The sequence below is a fragment of the Haliotis rufescens genome, unplaced genomic scaffold (genome assembly GCF_023055435.1).
Source record: "Haliotis rufescens isolate VD_foot unplaced genomic scaffold, xgHalRufe1.0.p SCAF_14, whole genome shotgun sequence".
In the NCBI taxonomy this organism is placed as follows: Eukaryota; Metazoa; Mollusca; class Gastropoda; order Lepetellida; family Haliotidae; genus Haliotis; species Haliotis rufescens.
Genome location: NW_025963824.1, coordinates 6,494,478 through 6,512,115, shown reverse-complemented (window position 1 = coordinate 6,512,115; position 17,638 = coordinate 6,494,478). Strand labels below are relative to the sequence as shown.

The window sequence follows — 17,638 nt, the reverse complement described above, 5'->3', positions numbered from 1 at the left end:
CAGTCAGTCTATGATGTAGAACACCTTGAAACACATCAGTATATATAAGCCAGTTAGTCTCTAATGTAGATAACCTTGAAGCTCATCAGTATATATCAGCCAGTTAGTCTTTGATGTAGATCACCTTGAAACTCATCAGTATATATCAGCCAGTTAGTCTATCATCTGGATCACCTTGAACTTTATCAGTATATATTAGCCAATATGTCTATGATAAAGATCGCCTTGAAGCTGATCAGTATATATATATAAGCCAGTTAGTCTATAATGTAGATCACCTTGAAGCTTATCAGTATATATATAAGCCAGTATGCCTATGATGTAGATCACCTTGAAGCTCATCAGTATATATCAGCCAGTATGTCTATGATGTAGATCACCTTGAAGCTCATCAGTATATATCAGCCAGTATGTCTATGATGTAGATCTCAAGATGGTTATCAGTATATATAAGACAGTAAGTCTATGATGTAGATCACTGTGAAGTTCACCAGTATATATCAGCCAGTATGTCTTTGATGTAGATCGGTATAAATAAGCCAGTATGTCTATGATGGAGATCACCTCGAAGATCACCTTGAAGCTCATCAGTATATACGAGCCAGTTAGTCTATGATGTAGATCACCTTGAAGCCTTACAGTATATATATCAGCCAGTTAGTCTTTGATGTAGATCACCTTGAACCTCATCAGTATATATAAGCCAGTATGTCTATGATGAAGATCACCTCGAAGATCACCTTGAACCTCATCAGTTCACCTTCCTAGGCGAGCAATGCTTCCATACTACTTCCACCCCGCCCCCTCAAATATTGTTTCTGAAAACATGACCTCGGACAATGTCAGCCTTTTAAGAAAGTCATTCTTTCAGTAAAACTTCTGTTTCTTTTCGCAAAATCACTTTGTCAATCTCTTAAGAAAGTCATTCTTTCAGTGAAACATCATTTGTTTTCGACACAACCAGAAGGGTACAAATTTCTTTTCGGAATACTTTCTGCTATTGATACCACTATATTTTCCGTGGACTCGTTGATTTAGTGTTCTCCGGGAGTGCGGAAGGTCGTTGGTTCAATGCCCGGCAGCGTCATACTAGAAGACGTTAAAGGATGGTACTTGTTGTTACCTCCTGAACTCATTAATGGGATAAAACAAGGACTGGTCGCCCCAGAGTCATGGTGTGTTTGAGGTGGCATTGTATCTCAGTGGTCTAGCAGCAACACCCACACACGCGAATGCGCGTCGCTACCCCATTTCACATCACTTCAACTTTATCCATTAAGCCCGATCAGTGCTCGCTGGCTGACTCATAACTTGAGTGTTGTATCATCAAGGCTCACCATTTTAGCCGACATTCAAATAGTAAATAGTCTATAGTTCTTATTAGCTTTCCAGAAATTATTAATTTCAAATGTAGCTTACACATACCTTCATTAGAAGTTATATTTTTTTTCTTCAGATATCTGCAGCTTCTGTAGAATATTCTGTGCACTCTGGCTCACTCGCTCACTCACTCACTCACTCACTCACTCCCTCTCTCCGTCACTCACTCCCTTACTCCCTCCCTATCTCCATCCCTCCCTCACTCACGCGGTTGTATCACCAACGCTCACACTTTTATAAAACCTTGATATAGATCAAATTGTGGTTTGTTCCTGTTATTAGAAAGAAAGAACTTGTTTGCACCTAACACGCATGATTATCAATAAAAACAATTAGACATGGGATGCAACTTATTCATTTATTTGAGACAATTTCTATCTCCTGCTCAGCGTCCCACATACATGGTTGTTTCCTCTGCTGCTCCCTTTCCTGATCCCTATCCTGGTCCCTCTGCTGGCCCCTCTGCTTGTCCCTCTCCTGATCCCTCTGCTGGTCCCTCTGCTGGTCCCTCTGCTGGTCCCTCTGCTGGTCCCTCTGCTTGTCCCTCTCCTGATCCCTTTCCTGATCCCTCTGCTGATCCCTCTGCTGGTCCCTCTGCTGGTCCCTCTGCTGGTCCCTCGTTTGATCCACAGTTGGGATCAGGGTTGAGGGCAGATGTGATCACCTCTTCCGTGGTCTGATCACCTAGTTTCAGAACATGATCCGATGAGGATGCGACTTCATTCACCGTGGAATTGCTCACCATGGAGCCGACTGTCACCACGTAAATCTCGGCCTTTGCTTTCAAATCCGCAAGGTGCGATTCGAGACTGGAATCATCTTTGCTTACACCATCAGTGAGGACCACAACGATGTTATCTTCATCAACTCTGTCGCCGTTGGGGTGCGTGAAAACATCAAACACTGATAGTTCTATAGCACTGGATATCATGGTACCGCCGCCCTCTCCGTGTTGTGATCGTATGGCTGCCAGAACGTTGGTTTTGTTGGCATAAGTATTCAAATGAAACCCAACCTTTGCCGTTTTGGTGAAAGACATAAAAGCGACTCTGTTGCCCTCAGCGCTGATACTGATGCCCTTGACCATGCGGAGGACGAACTCCTTCATCTTCTGGTAATCGTTGTTCATAACTGAGTAAGACACATCCTCAATTATGAGGATATCCAAGGGACCAGATCGGCATTCTACAAGTAAGAATGTTACATGGATCATATACCAGTGTTACATGGGACATATACCAGTGTTACATGGAACATATACCAGTGTTACATGGAACATATACCAGTGTTACATGGAACATATACCAGTGTTACATGGAACACATACCAGTGGTACATGGATCATATACCAGTGTTACATGGAACATATACCACTGTTACATGGATCATATACCAGTGTTACATGGAACATATGCCAGTGGTATATTGAACATATACCACTGTTACATGGAACATATAACACTGTTACATGGAACATATACCAGTGTCACATGGAACATATACCGCTGTTACATGGAACATAAAACCACTGTTACATGGAACATATACCAGTGTCACATGGAACATATACCACTGTTACATGGATCATATACCACTGTTACATGGAACATATACCACTGTTACATGGAACATATACCAGTGTCACATGGATCATATACCAGTGTCACATGGAACATATACCACTGTTACATGTAACATATATCAGTGTTATATGGAACATATACCAGTGTTACATGGGACATATACCAGTGTTACATTGAACATATACCACTGTTACATGGATCATATACCAGTGTTACATTGAACATATACCAGTGTCACATGGAACATATACTAGTGGTATATTGAACATATACCATTGTTACATGGAACATATACCACTGTTACATGGAACATATACCAGTGTTACATGGAACATATACCAGTGTTACATGGATCATATACCAGTGTTACATGGAACATATACCAGTGTCACATGGAACATATACCAGTGTTACATGGAACATATACCACTGTTACATGGAACATATACAAGTGTTACATGGAACATATACCAGTGTTACATGGAACTTACACCAGTGTTACATGGATCATATACCAGTGTTACATGGAACATATACCAGTGTCACATGGAACATATACCAGTGTTACATGGAACATATACCACTGTTACATGGAACATATACAAGTGTTACATGGAACATATACCAGTGTTACATGGAGCATATACCATTGTCACATGGAGCATCTACCATTGTTACATGTACATATACCAATGTTACATGGAACATATACCAGTGTTACATGTAACATATACCATTGTAACATGTTCATATACCATTGTTACATGGATCATATACCAGTGTCACATGGAGCATATACCAGTGTCACATGTAACATATACCAGTGTCACATGGAACATATACCATTGTAACATGTAACATATACCAGTGTTACATGTAACATATACCATTGTAACATGTTCATATACCATTGTTACATGGATCATATACCAGTGTCACATGGAGCATATACCAGTGTCACATGTAACATATACCAGTGTCACATGGAACATATACCATTGTAACATGTAACATATACCAATGTTACATGTAACATATACCAGTGTCACATGGAACATATACCATTGTAACATGTAACATATACCAGTGTTACATGGAGCATATACCATTGTCACATGGAGCATCTACCATTGTTACATGTACATATACCAATGTTACATGTAACATATACCAGTGTCACATGGAACATATACCAGTGTTACATGGAACTTACACCAGTGTTACATGGATCATATACCAGTGTTACATGGAACATATACCAGTGTCACATGGAACATATACCAGTGTCACATGGAGCATATACCAGTGTCACATGGAACATATACCAGTGTTACATGTAACATATACCATTGTAACATGTTCATATACCAATGTTACATGTAACATATACCATTGTAACATGTTCATATACCAGTGTCACATGGAGCATATACCAGTGTCACATGTAACATATACCAGTGTCACATGGAACATATACCATTGTAACATGTACATATACCAATGTTACATGTAGCATATACCAGTGTCACATGGAGCATATACCAGTGTCACATGGAACATATACCATTGTAACATGTACATATACCAATGTTACATGTAGCATATACCAGTGTCACATGTAACATATACCAGTGTCACATGGAACATATACCATTGTAACATGTACATATACCAATGTTACATGTAGCATATACCATTGTAACATGTTCATATACCATTGTTACATGGATCATATACCAGTGTCACATGGAGCATATACCAGTGTCACATGGAACATATACCAGTGTTACATGTAACATATACCATTGTAACATGTTCATATACCATTGTTACATGGATCATATACCATTGTAACATGGAGCATATACCAGTGTCACATGGAGCATATACCAGTGTTACATGGATCATATACCATTGTTACATGGATCATATACCAGTGTTACATGGAGCATATACCAGTGTCACATGGAACATATACCAGTGTTACATGTAACATATACCATTGTAACATGTTCATATACCATTGTTACATGGATCATATACCAGTGTTACATGGATGATATACCAGTGTTACATGGAGCATATACCAGTGTTACATGGAGCATATACCAGTGTCACATGGAACATATACCAGTGTTACATGTAACATATACCATTGTAACATGTTCATATACCATTGTTACATGGATCATATACCAGTGTCACATGGAACATATACCAGTGTTACATGTAACATATACCAATGTAACATGTTCATATACCATTGTTACATGGATCATATACCATTGTTACATGGAGCATATACCAGTGTCACATGGAACATATACCAGTGTTACATGTAACATATACCATTGTAACATGATCATATACCATTGTTACATGGATCATATACCAGTGTTACATGTATATATACCATTGTTACATGGATCATATACCAGTGTTACATGGATGATATACCATTGTAACATGTTCATATACCATTGTTACATGGATCATATACCAGTGTTACATGGATGATATACCAGTGTTACATGGAGCATATACCAGTGTTACATGGAACATATACCAGTGTCACATGGAACATCTACCATTGTTACATGTACATATACCATTGTTACATGTACATATACCAGTGTCACATGTACATATACCAATGTTACATGGATCATATACCATTGTTACATGTATCATATACCAGTGTCACATGTACATATACCAATGTTACATGGATCATATACCATTGTTACATGGAGCATATACCATTGTTACATGTTCATATACCAGTGTTACATGTAACATATACCATTGTTACATGGATCTTATACCATTGTTACATGGATCATATACCATTGTTACATGGATCATATACCATTGTTACATGGATCATATACCATTGTTACATGGATCATATACCAGTGTCACATGTACATATACCATTGTTACATGTTCATATACCAGTGTTACATGTAACATATACCATTGTTACATGGATCTTATACCATTGTTACATGGATCATATACCATTGTTACATGGATCATATACCAGTGTCACATGTACATATACCATTGTTACATGTTCATATACCAGTGTTACATGTTCATATACCATTGTTACATGTTCATATACCAGTGTTACATGTAACATATACCATTGTTACATGGATCATATACCATTGTTACATGGATCATATACCATTGTTACATGGATCATATACCAGTGTCACATGTACATATACCATTGTTACATGTTCATATACCAGTGTTACATGTTCATATACCATTGTTACATGGATCATATACCATTGTTACATGGATCATATACCATTGTTACATGGATCATATACCATTGTTACATGGAGCATATACCAGTGTCACATGTTCATATACCATTGTCACATGGAGCATCTACCATTGTTACATGTATCATATACCAGTGTTACATGTATCATATACCAGTGTCACATGTACATATACCAATGTTACATGGATCATATACCATTGTTACATGGATCATATACCAGTGTTACATGTACATATACCATTGTTACATGGAACATCTACCATTGTTACATGTACATATACCAATGTTACATGTAACATATACCAGTGTTACATGTTCATATACCATTGTCACATGGAGCATCTACCATTGTTACATGTATCATATACCAGTGTTACATGTATCATATACCAGTGTCACATGTACATATACCAATGTTACATGGATCATATACCATTGTTACATGGATCATATACCAGTGTTACATGTACATATACCATTGTTACATGGAACATCTACCATTGTTACATGTACATATACCAATGTTACATGTAACATATACCATTGTAACATGTTCATATACCATTGTTACATTGGAAATATACCATTGTTACATGTATATATACCATTGTTACCTACAGCATATACCATTGTTTCATGGAACATATACGATTACAATACATTGTTGTGGTTATTTTTTATCTTATTTTATATACACATGTAAAATAATTAAGCAAACATAACTATATAATAGCCATGTAAAATAGCACATATTAAATATTGTATCCTATACAGTTGGTGTTTATTAAGTTTCATACCGATATCGAAATACAGTGACCAACACACAACATCTTTCACGGTAATAGTTATTTGAAGATTGCTACTCTGCTTCTCCACATGATCGGAAATGTGTCTTGTTCGAAATATTAAGTGCTGAAATAAGTACATGTGTCTTGTTGGAAATATTAAGTGCTGAATTAAGAACATGTATCTTGTTGGAAATATAAAGGGCTGAAATAAGTAAATGTGTTTGTTAAGTGTGATCTATAACTTTGAAAAACAGCAAAACTTAATCTTAGTGATAACTTTCCAGTATCGATCGATTGGCAAGCTCCAATCATCCTCAATCATGCTCTTGCGATCGGAACTGTTCCTCTAAGTTGATTTTATATTTATCAAAATAAAATTTGATCTAAAACTTTTTAAAATGAAGTTTTGATTTTGAAAAATACGCAACAGGTGATAGGTATCTTAGACATCTTAACTTTGAAAATCAATAAATTTGCTATTTTCGGCACACATCTACATTTCAAACATGTTAGGGGTCATGTGGTTGGAAATTGAATTCTTACTCCGGTTTTCATTGAACAAATCTATTTTTACCCACAATTACCCAGTCACAGATTATCTACTACAAACTACCTGAAACCCAAACTCACTTTCCTTTCTTTCGACCAATGACAATCTGTGGAAACACAGTCTTTAACACAAACCTTTCTTTCTTTATGATTTGATGAAAATACAGGACTGGTGCTTCACCTTTTCCCAGATGTACAAATTTGTTTTTTTCTAGTACAATTTTTTTTTCATTAAGATAAAAACAATAAAGCTGCTACATTCTGTAACACTCCTGATGAGTTTCGGCGATCATATGTGTACAACTTCCGTCATGTCATATTTTATGATATTATTTGCACAACAGCAGATGAATTGTTTGATAGGCATGACTTGGAAGACACAATCTACGGGTTAAAGCATGTTGTGAGTATTATCCTTCTGTTGTCATTACTTATTCATGTTATCCCATTTATGTATGCCTTTGTTCTTACTGCTAATCTTCTGCTGTTATTCCTCCACCTACTATATATTCTGTACAATGTTCCTCATTCGCATATGACGACTTATGCTACGAAATAAATACAAAATATCACCTTAGAACAATATTACATTAAACTGCCAGTATGAATCAATTATAATCGCTGGAAAAGCGAATATGTCTCCTGAAACCTGATGCATGCGCCACTTCTACACTCGATATGCATCATAAGTATACATTACCAAAACAAAAGTTGATAGGATCCCAAAAGCTACCGCCGTTCAGAGAATAGACTTTATTTCTTCCACAAGTTGCTGACAGGACAAAGAAGGGTTCGAAACAGCTATTGTAAGCACTTTCTTCGCACATGAAATCCAGGTTGCTCCATGTTCCTGCAACAATAAATGAATGAGTGAGTGAGACAGTGAGTGAGTACGGTTTTAGGCCGCTTTTAGCAATATCACGGCAGGGGACACCAGAAATGGGCTTCACACATTGTACCCATGTCGGGAATCGAACCAAGTCTTCGGCGTGATGAGTGAACGCTTTAACTACTATGCTACCCGACCGCCCCGAGTGAGTAGTGAGTGAGTGAGTGAGTGGCCCTGGATTTGAGTGAGTGAGTGAGTGGCCCCGAATTTGGGTGTGTGGGTCGTTGAGTGAGTGAGGGTGTGTGGGTGTTTGAGTATAATCAGTGAGTGAGTGAGTGAGTGAGTGAGTGAGTGAGTGAGTGGCCCCGGATTTGGGTGGGTGGGTCGTTGAGTGAGTGAGGGTGTTTGGATGTGTGGGTGTGTGAGTATGATCAGTCGCCTCAGTTATATACAACTCATACGCAAAAGCACTGCAAGTGGTTTTAAAGCAAATAGGTAACAAACAGGGAACCATAAATTGATACGAGTTTTAGCATGTAGTGAAGCCTGACGGTCTTATCAACATTTTTGGTTGCATTTTGGAAGCCCCGAGTGAAAACTCAACATAAAAAACGAAACGCCAAAACGCACCATTTCAATGAATATATGGGTATCATCCATCCATTTCTCGCGAAATCGAAAATTCACGAACTGTCACGAACTGTAATTGGTATAAAACAGTGGCCGATTCTTGGACCTACCACTACTTGGTTAACAATGCCATGCCAAACTCAAATTCAGAGAAACAAGGCTCTCGGACCTTTGGAAGCTGGAGAGTCTGTCCAAGATGTTGCCCGTCATTTTAACGTTAACATAACCACAATTTACCGTCTCCTGCATCGATATGATACACAGACTACAGATGACCTTCCTCGGAGCCGTCGTCCTAGGGTCACCACACCTCGCCAAGATCGGCAGATTACCCGTCAACACCAGCGACATCCGTTCCTAACTGCAAGTGAAAGTGCTCGACAGACCATAGGAACACATAATGGACACATTAGCCGGGGCACTGTGATCCGACGTCTCCATTCCAACAACCTCAGATGTCGCCGACCAGCACGTCGTCCTGTTCTCCAACCACGGCATCGACAAGCATGACTTCAGTGGGCACAGGGTCACAATTCGCATCATCGTGAGTGGAAGCGTGTCATCTTCTCTGATGAAAGTCGCTTTTGTGTTTTCCATGCAGACGGAAGAGTCAGAATTTGGAGGCGTCGAGGTGATCGTTTCGCTGACAGAAGGGGATCCATGGTGTGGACATACCGTCATTGATATGGGCGGAGATTGGACTTAAGCGAGACTTGGACCCATGTGCTTTCTGAATATTGGTCAAGGTCGGGGACACGGCGTCACTGCTCAGCGGTATCTCGACCAAGTGATCAGACCCCACGTTGTTCATTTTTGTGTGTGCACAACATCAACAACACATTTTCCAGCAGGACAATGCTCGTCCCCATGTTGCCAGAGCTTGTCTGTAACAACACAACATCCGTGTTCTACCTTGGCCAGCCCTCGGCCCTGATCTGAACCCCATCGAACACTTGTGTGATTTGGTTCAAAGGCGTCTGCACAATGTGCGCCCAGTCCCTACAACTGCCGATGTACTATCCACAGCTGCTCTGGATGTGTGCAGGAGGATCCCTAGGGCCTTCACAAATCGTCTGATCCACTCAATGTGCAAGAGATGTGTGGCAGTGATCAATGCGAATGGTGACAGACATTTTGGGTAGTTACCCGAAACTGTGTAAGCCCTTAACATTAGAAGTTGTATTTGATGTCATCTGCCTTTTAATCCACTAAACTTTCTTCAGTCATTTTTTGTCAATCTTGCCCTAATAGTATTTCTTGTCTACTGCATGCCCGACTAGCGTTTCTTTTGCGTGTGAGTATATATATATATATATATATATATATATATATATAGCTAGTTATATATCCTTACATGGTCAGTCGACACAGCTAATTATATATCCTTACATGGTCAGTCGACACAGCTAGTTCTATATCCTTACATGGTCAGTCGACACAGCTGGTTATATATCCTTTCATGGTCAGTCGACACAGCTAGTTATATATCCTTACATGGTCAGTCGACTCAGCTAGTTATATATCCTTACTTGGTCAGTCGACACAGCTAGTTATATATCCTTACATGGTCAGTCGACACAGCTAGTTATATATCCTTACATGGTCAGTTGACACAGCTAGTTGTATATCCTTACATGGTCAGTCGACACAGCTAGTTATATATCCTTACATGGTCAGTCGTCACAGCTGGTTATATATCCTTACGTGGTCAGTGGACACAGCTAGATATATTTCCTTACAAGGTCAGTCAACACAGCTAGTTATATTTCCTTACACGGTCAGTCGACACATCTGGTTATATAACCACACACGGTCAGTAAACACAGCTAGTTATATTTTCTTAAATGGTCAGTCGACACATCTGGTTATATATCCTCACATGGTCAGTAAACACAGCTAGTTATATTTCCTTACATGATCAGTAAACACAGCTAGTTATATTTCCTTACATGGTCAGTCGACACAGCTAGTGATATATCCTTACATGGTCAGTAAACACAGCTAGTTATATATCCTCACATGGTCAGTAAACACAGCTAGTTATATTTCCTTACATGGTCAGTCGACACAGCTAGTTATATATCCTTACATGATCAGTCGATACAGTTAAATATATATCCATACATGGTTAGTCGACATAGCTAATTATATATCCACACATGGTCAGTAGACACAGTAAGTAATATATCCACACATGGTCAGTCGACACAGCTAGTTATATATCTAAACATGGTCAGTCGACACAGCTAGTTACATATCTAAACATGGTCAGTCGACACAGCTGGTTATACATCCACACATGGTCAGTCGACACAGTTAGTAAAATATCCACACATGATCAGTGGACACAGCTGATCTGTCGACATGCCAGTTATATACTATTATACACATGTTTACCTATAATTATATGTTACCAACCTGCACTCCATATTGGATTGTTTGTCCCGCAAGAAGGGACAGTTGGCAAGCGATTAAGGGGTTTTATCCCACGAGGCACTTCGTACCAGCCTATCGGGAGACGGTCATCATTGGTTTCCCCTATCACCCGGTTAGAAGGCTGTCGTTCATCCAGACGAGGCAATGGGCTCTTGTGAACACATGGATCTGCAGGCAGAAACCATTTACAGTAAACAATGGTTATAACGAACACGCTTACAACGAAGCGACTGATAAAACGAACTTACTAAGTAAAATTAGTGGTCCCTTCGAGTTCCATATAACCGTAGTTTACTGTACAGAATGTCTGATTGTTACTGTTTCAGACGTAGTTTTATCTCATTATTTTTCAGTTCATATTTTTTCAGGACACCAGCAAACAAATTTATTTTTTCTCAAAACCTAATTTAAATCTTAAATCACCAATGATTTTTGGATCACATTGTATTTTTAACACAAAATCCCAACCTAGAAAATTAAATGTTGATCCTAAGGAAGATTTAGAAGAAGGACATCCCACCTACCTCCTTCACATGTAGGTCCAAAGAGGCCTGTAGGACAGGTGCAGGAAAAACCATCACGCTTCGATTTGCATGTACCTCCATTGTGACAGGGGTAACCAGAACAGAAATTGGGTTCTGGAAAAAAGGTAAGAGGACATAATTGATAATGCTGTCGATGTTTAGATAGAGATTTTCGAGGTGTGGATGTTAATGTAGACAGACACGGCTGCAAATCATTTGGTACTCTGTGATACATGGGACGATTCACTAATAAACTGTATTCATACCGTGTGTCTAAAGTTACTTCTATGCTTTGAGAGAAATTACAACTTAAAGCATCGATTGTTGTTGTTTGTTTGTTGCTTGTTTAACGCCGCACTCAGCAATATTCCAGCTGTATGACGGCGGTCCTTTAATAATCGAGCCTGGGCCAGACAATCCAGCGATTGACATCATGAGGGGTGTCGTACTCACATATTGAGTCATTATTGAGTTCTAATAGTTTAAATAGTGGACATTTGTACACAAAACAGTTCATTGCAGGATACTTGAGTGTGACGAGATCTAGGAACTACGTAACACTATGACATACGACTCGCGCAGCGTGTGTTGGAAATACTACAACATGCATATGTAGGCCATACACAAACGAATTTCTCATCAATTCAAGATTTTAAATATGGTAAAGCGGCCAATCTTCCATTTTAGCCACATTTTTATGTACATGTTTTCAAAAGGCGAACAAAAAATACCTACGAAACAGAGAGTTTAAATATATTGCAAGCTTCCCGATTACCGGGCCATTTGGAATACATACAGTCAAGGAAAGAACTTTAATTGAAGATTGAAATCTAAAATGCTGAAAATTAGGAATGACTCAGCACGACACAAACAAAAGGATTGACTCGAGATTTAAAATGACCCGAACGACGATGAGAACCATTTTTTTCCTCTTCTGTTTGTATTACTTAATGAATCAAATGTATTAGCTAGTTTTCAGTTACGTTTTGCAAACTGGTTTGATTTCTGTGCAAGCTGCCTGAAAATTAACTTGTACATCTAATGATAATTCCGTAGACTGATAAGATAATGTGAATGTACTTACGAACACAGAAGACGCTCCCTGTCACATTAGTTCTCAGTTGAAACACATCACTACCGCAATATTGAGTCAAGATCTCAAATTCCTTGAAACATGTTTCTTGCTCATTCTGTATGCACATCACGGATTTTCCTTGTCTACGTTCTGTAAAAAAACAGATTCACGTTTGTCAACAAAACTGGCTCCTACAAGATAAATCGCTTGAGTGAGATCAAGCGTTATCTACATTGACGTCATTGGTTACCATGACGTCATAATCAAATGACGTCACCAATGGCTCTGCTACTGAAGCTGTTGGCAGTATTTGTTACACTTAAGACACTGTTTATTACTGTCTACAAACTGAAAAAGTTGGATGATAAACTGAATCTAACCCTTGTGTCTATTGATATCAAATATATGAACACTCGTTGATAAAAGTTTGAAACTCCAACTCGTGGAGATCTGTTTGATATCAAAAGACACTTGGGTGAGATTCTCCATTTATCTTATAATATCGATGTGATTAACCATTTGAATAAAGATGTATAGTATGCAGACGAACTCCTGACATGAACTAGTTTTAATTCTCAATAATCGATGCGGCAGGGTATCTCTGTGTGCACTCAAAACCTGGCATAATCCCGGTTTAGTCCAAGCAGAGTCACACAGATGCATACGCGTCGCCTCTATTATCATACGGACCGCCTCCGTGGTCTTGTGGTAGAGCGTCCGCCCGGAGAGCGGAAGGTCCGGGGTTCGATCCCAGACCGCGTCATACCAAAAGACGTTAAAAGATGGTACTTGTTGCTACCCCGTCTGGCGCTCGTCTTGTCGGCTCAGAGTCAGTATACTGTGTCTGAGTGGGCTATTCATCTTAAACTGCGGCATGGTATCTCACTGTGCTAGCACTATAAATCGGCATCAGTCCGGACGAGCACAAGCAGCCATGCACGTCGCTATATAAGTGCAATAAACTTAATGTTAAACCCCATTTCACCACACCTTTATTAGCATAGACGTAAATATATACGGGATCTCAAGGTATTTCAGTGAGTTCATTGCCCAAATATGTTTTCGCAAAGTAAATATCACACATCAGGAATGATATAGAATTGTACCATGCTCGCTGAAGGGTTACATAATAAATGATTTTTTACATGAAAGAGAATATTGACGATACATGAACATATTCGGCTTAAAATCGCTGTAAACAGTCGAATTATAAGGAAAGGACAGTTAGCTTAATGGTTAGAGTGTTTGATCGTGGTCACGTTCACATGTGTTCTATTCTGTCTGGATCAACATAACACAGTCATACATATGATTGTTTGTCGTTTAACGCCGCACTCAGCAATGTTCCAGCTGTATGACGGCGGTCTGTAAAAAATCGAGCAAACCAATGTTTAAAGAGAACTATACTTCATGTGAAGGTACAAATTATGTCTCTATCTACCTTTCTCCCAAATCGGGTACTTTCCACCACAGTGCCCAACGCCTGGGGGGTAGTCCAACAGCAATCCGTCGCCTGGGATCGTGTATGCGTTACCTTGCAGGGTTGAATCGTCCATGGTCTGATTTCTTTTGAAATAAGGCATTCGACTCAAAAAGTTATCCATACGAATTTTTGTTCCACGGCAAATGTCTGGAAAATAAGGACATGTACACGTGAGACTGATGACGATAAACAGGTGATGTGAAATGGGGATTAACGTCGCGTCCAAGACTATTGCACTTATACCACGGAGGCGGTCGACGATAAACAGGCGAAAACCGTCCATTAGCATCTGGGTCTTCGTTTTTGTTAAACGCCGCACTCTCTTAATAATCCAGTCGGGACCAGACAATCCACCGACTGACATCATGAATATCATTCCACCCAATTGGAATATGATGACATGCATCAGCCAAGTCAGCAAGTCTGACCACCCGATCCCGTTAGTCGCCTCTTTCGACAAGCATAGTCGCCTTTTATCGCAAGCATGGGGTGTTGAAGCCCTATTCTACCACGTATTTCTGGAGCATATCTGACAGCCTGACAAATACAGCGAATCCTGTTGACGTCTGTTGGAGCGTCTATGTATATGTGAAGTGAGGTTAGGTTAGGTTAGTTTAGCTGACAACCTTTTATAGCTCACCTGGCCATATGAGCTTATGTCGTTGCAAGCGGTCCGCCATTGTGGTACATTTACACTTACTTTTTAAACTAAGTTTGATGTCAATCAATGTAAGTTACTTACCGATCGACTGGCAGGGCAAGAATTGCAGCAGCACCACAAAGAGCAAGATCCGTCCCATGATTTCCTGAACAGATAAAAAATGAACTAAGATACACTTGACGTTTCAAATCCAGAGATAAACATTACGTGTTTGAAGATTTGCGGGTGTCATTGAGGTGAGTGAGTGAGTTGAGTTTAACACTGCTTTTAACAGAATTCCAGTTATATCGCGGCGTATCAGCTTAATCTGGGAGGAAAGCCCGAAGTGATGCAGGTCTCACACGTTTACCACTTCGGGGAAACCAACGAGCACGGGTATGGTGCTGACAAACCTAGAAGGATAATTGGGGCGAACCGGGAGTCGAACCAACAATCATATGTTTCTGGCGTGTACAAGGGACGCAATTCTGCACAGCGAATCGCGGCGCCTGAAACGACTGGGTCACTCGTGCCCCCTCATTGAGGTGAAATTGGGCTTAACGTCGCGTCCAAGATTTTTGCACTTATATAGCCACCCGTGTGTGTTTGTGCGTGTATGTGTGAGGCTGCTTGTGCTAGTCCGGACTGATGCCGATTTATAGTGCCAGCTAACTAAGATATCACGCAGTTTAACATGAATATCCCACTCAGACACAGTATACTGATTTCGAGCCGACCAGTCCTTTTTTCAGCCCCTTAATGGCGAGCGCCAGGGTAACAACAAGTATCATCTTTTAACGTCTTTTGGTATGAACCTCGAACCTTCCACTGTCCGGGCCGATGCTTTACCACTAGACCGCGAAGGCGGTCGGGTGTCATTGAGTATTTGATATATTCTGGGCATTGACAGCCGTTATTTTTAAAACATAACGGTTATTTACATCATAAATACTTATATCAGTAATTTTCTGTTGCACACTCTACGTGTATCCAAACAATAATGAGCCATACATGACACTTGGCAAAGTAGAGGTAATGTATGGGACACAACTTCTTTATTTACTGTAAAGGCGACGTTTCGGTATAGATCCTGATACCGTTGTCAAGCAAGGCTGAATAATAAGCATGGTACGTATACAGAGTATATATATAGTAGGTGGAGGATTAACATTTACAACAATTGCATATATCAGAGAGATTAACATGAGTAGGTTAAACAATGACAACAGAAGGGAAAAAAACCTGTAACAACATGAGTGTGTGCGTGAGTGAAGTTTTACGCCGCTTTTAGCTATATTCTAGCAATACCACGGCGGGGGGACCAGAAATAGGCTTCACACATTGTCCTCATGTCGGGAATCAAACACTTTAACCACTAGGCTACCAGACCGCCCTAACAACACGATGGACAGAGAACACATGATGCTGAAGCCAATGAGGCCGGAAGCTAGTAAAACAGGATTAAGTGTGTGTGTGTGTGCTATACCCTCCCAGATTATCTAATAATTGGACCCTTAGATCAACCGGTAACCAAGCTGTACCCTCCCAGATTATCAAATAGTTGAACCCTTAGATCTACAGGTTACCAAGCTATACCCTCCCCGATTATGAAAAAGTTGGACCCTTAGATCTACCCGTAAGCAAGCTATACCCTCCCAGATTATCTAATAATTGGACCCTTAGATCAACCGGTAACCAAGCTGTACCCTCCCAGATTATCAAATAGTGGGACCCTTAGATCTACAGGTTACCAAGCTATACCCTCCCAGATTATCTAATAATTGGACCCTTAGATCTACCCGTAACCAAGCTATACCCTCCCAGATTATCAAATAGTTGGACCCTTAGATCTATAGGTTACTAAGCTATACCCACCCAGATTATCAAATAGTTGGACCCTTAGATTAACCGTAACCAAGCTATACCCTCCCAGATTATCAAATAGTTGGACCCTTAGATCTATAGGTTACTAAGCTATACCCTCCCAGATTATCAAATAGTTGGACCCTTAGATCTACCGGTAACAAAGCTGTACCCTCCCAGATTATCAAATAGTTGTAACCAAACTGTACATTGAAAAAGGCAGCAGGTTGATCTCCTAATTCATACGGACAAACCCATTAACTTACTGTTCTCAGCATCACCGTAGACTGTATTATCAGGATGGGACACACCGGTTTATATATTGTCGCTTTTAATAAAATAGTCATTAAATGTCAGGGTGGCAAGGACATACCAAGATTCATTTCACAATATTGCTGCCATGGCACATTTCACAGTTATTATTTTCCATTCGCAATACTTATCATCGGAAAAACGTGTTACTTATTGGCTCAACAATTGATCAAACTGTTAATGAAGTCCTTTATTAAGAGATATATTTGCTGTAATGACACGTTTCAATCTTTGAATTAGTTATG

The 17,638-nt window shown here is 39.7% G+C and overlaps 1 protein-coding gene across 1 annotated transcript; it reads right to left on the bottom strand.

The window, feature by feature from the left end:
• Positions 1–1,724: 1,724 nt before the first annotated feature.
• Positions 1,725–17,381, bottom strand: LOC124112866. The gene is made up of 8 exons (XM_046473036.2): positions 17,348–17,381; positions 15,321–15,384; positions 14,537–14,725; positions 13,105–13,245; positions 12,021–12,134; positions 11,479–11,664; positions 8,302–8,451; positions 1,725–2,565 (listed from the first exon to the last, which is right to left on the bottom strand). Exons 1-8 carry the CDS (start codon positions 17,357–17,359, stop codon positions 1,817–1,819), a joined length of 1,605 nt encoding a protein of 534 aa, XP_046328992.2. The 5' UTR covers positions 17,360–17,381; the 3' UTR covers positions 1,725–1,816.
• Between the last annotated feature and the right edge of the window lie 257 nt (positions 17,382–17,638).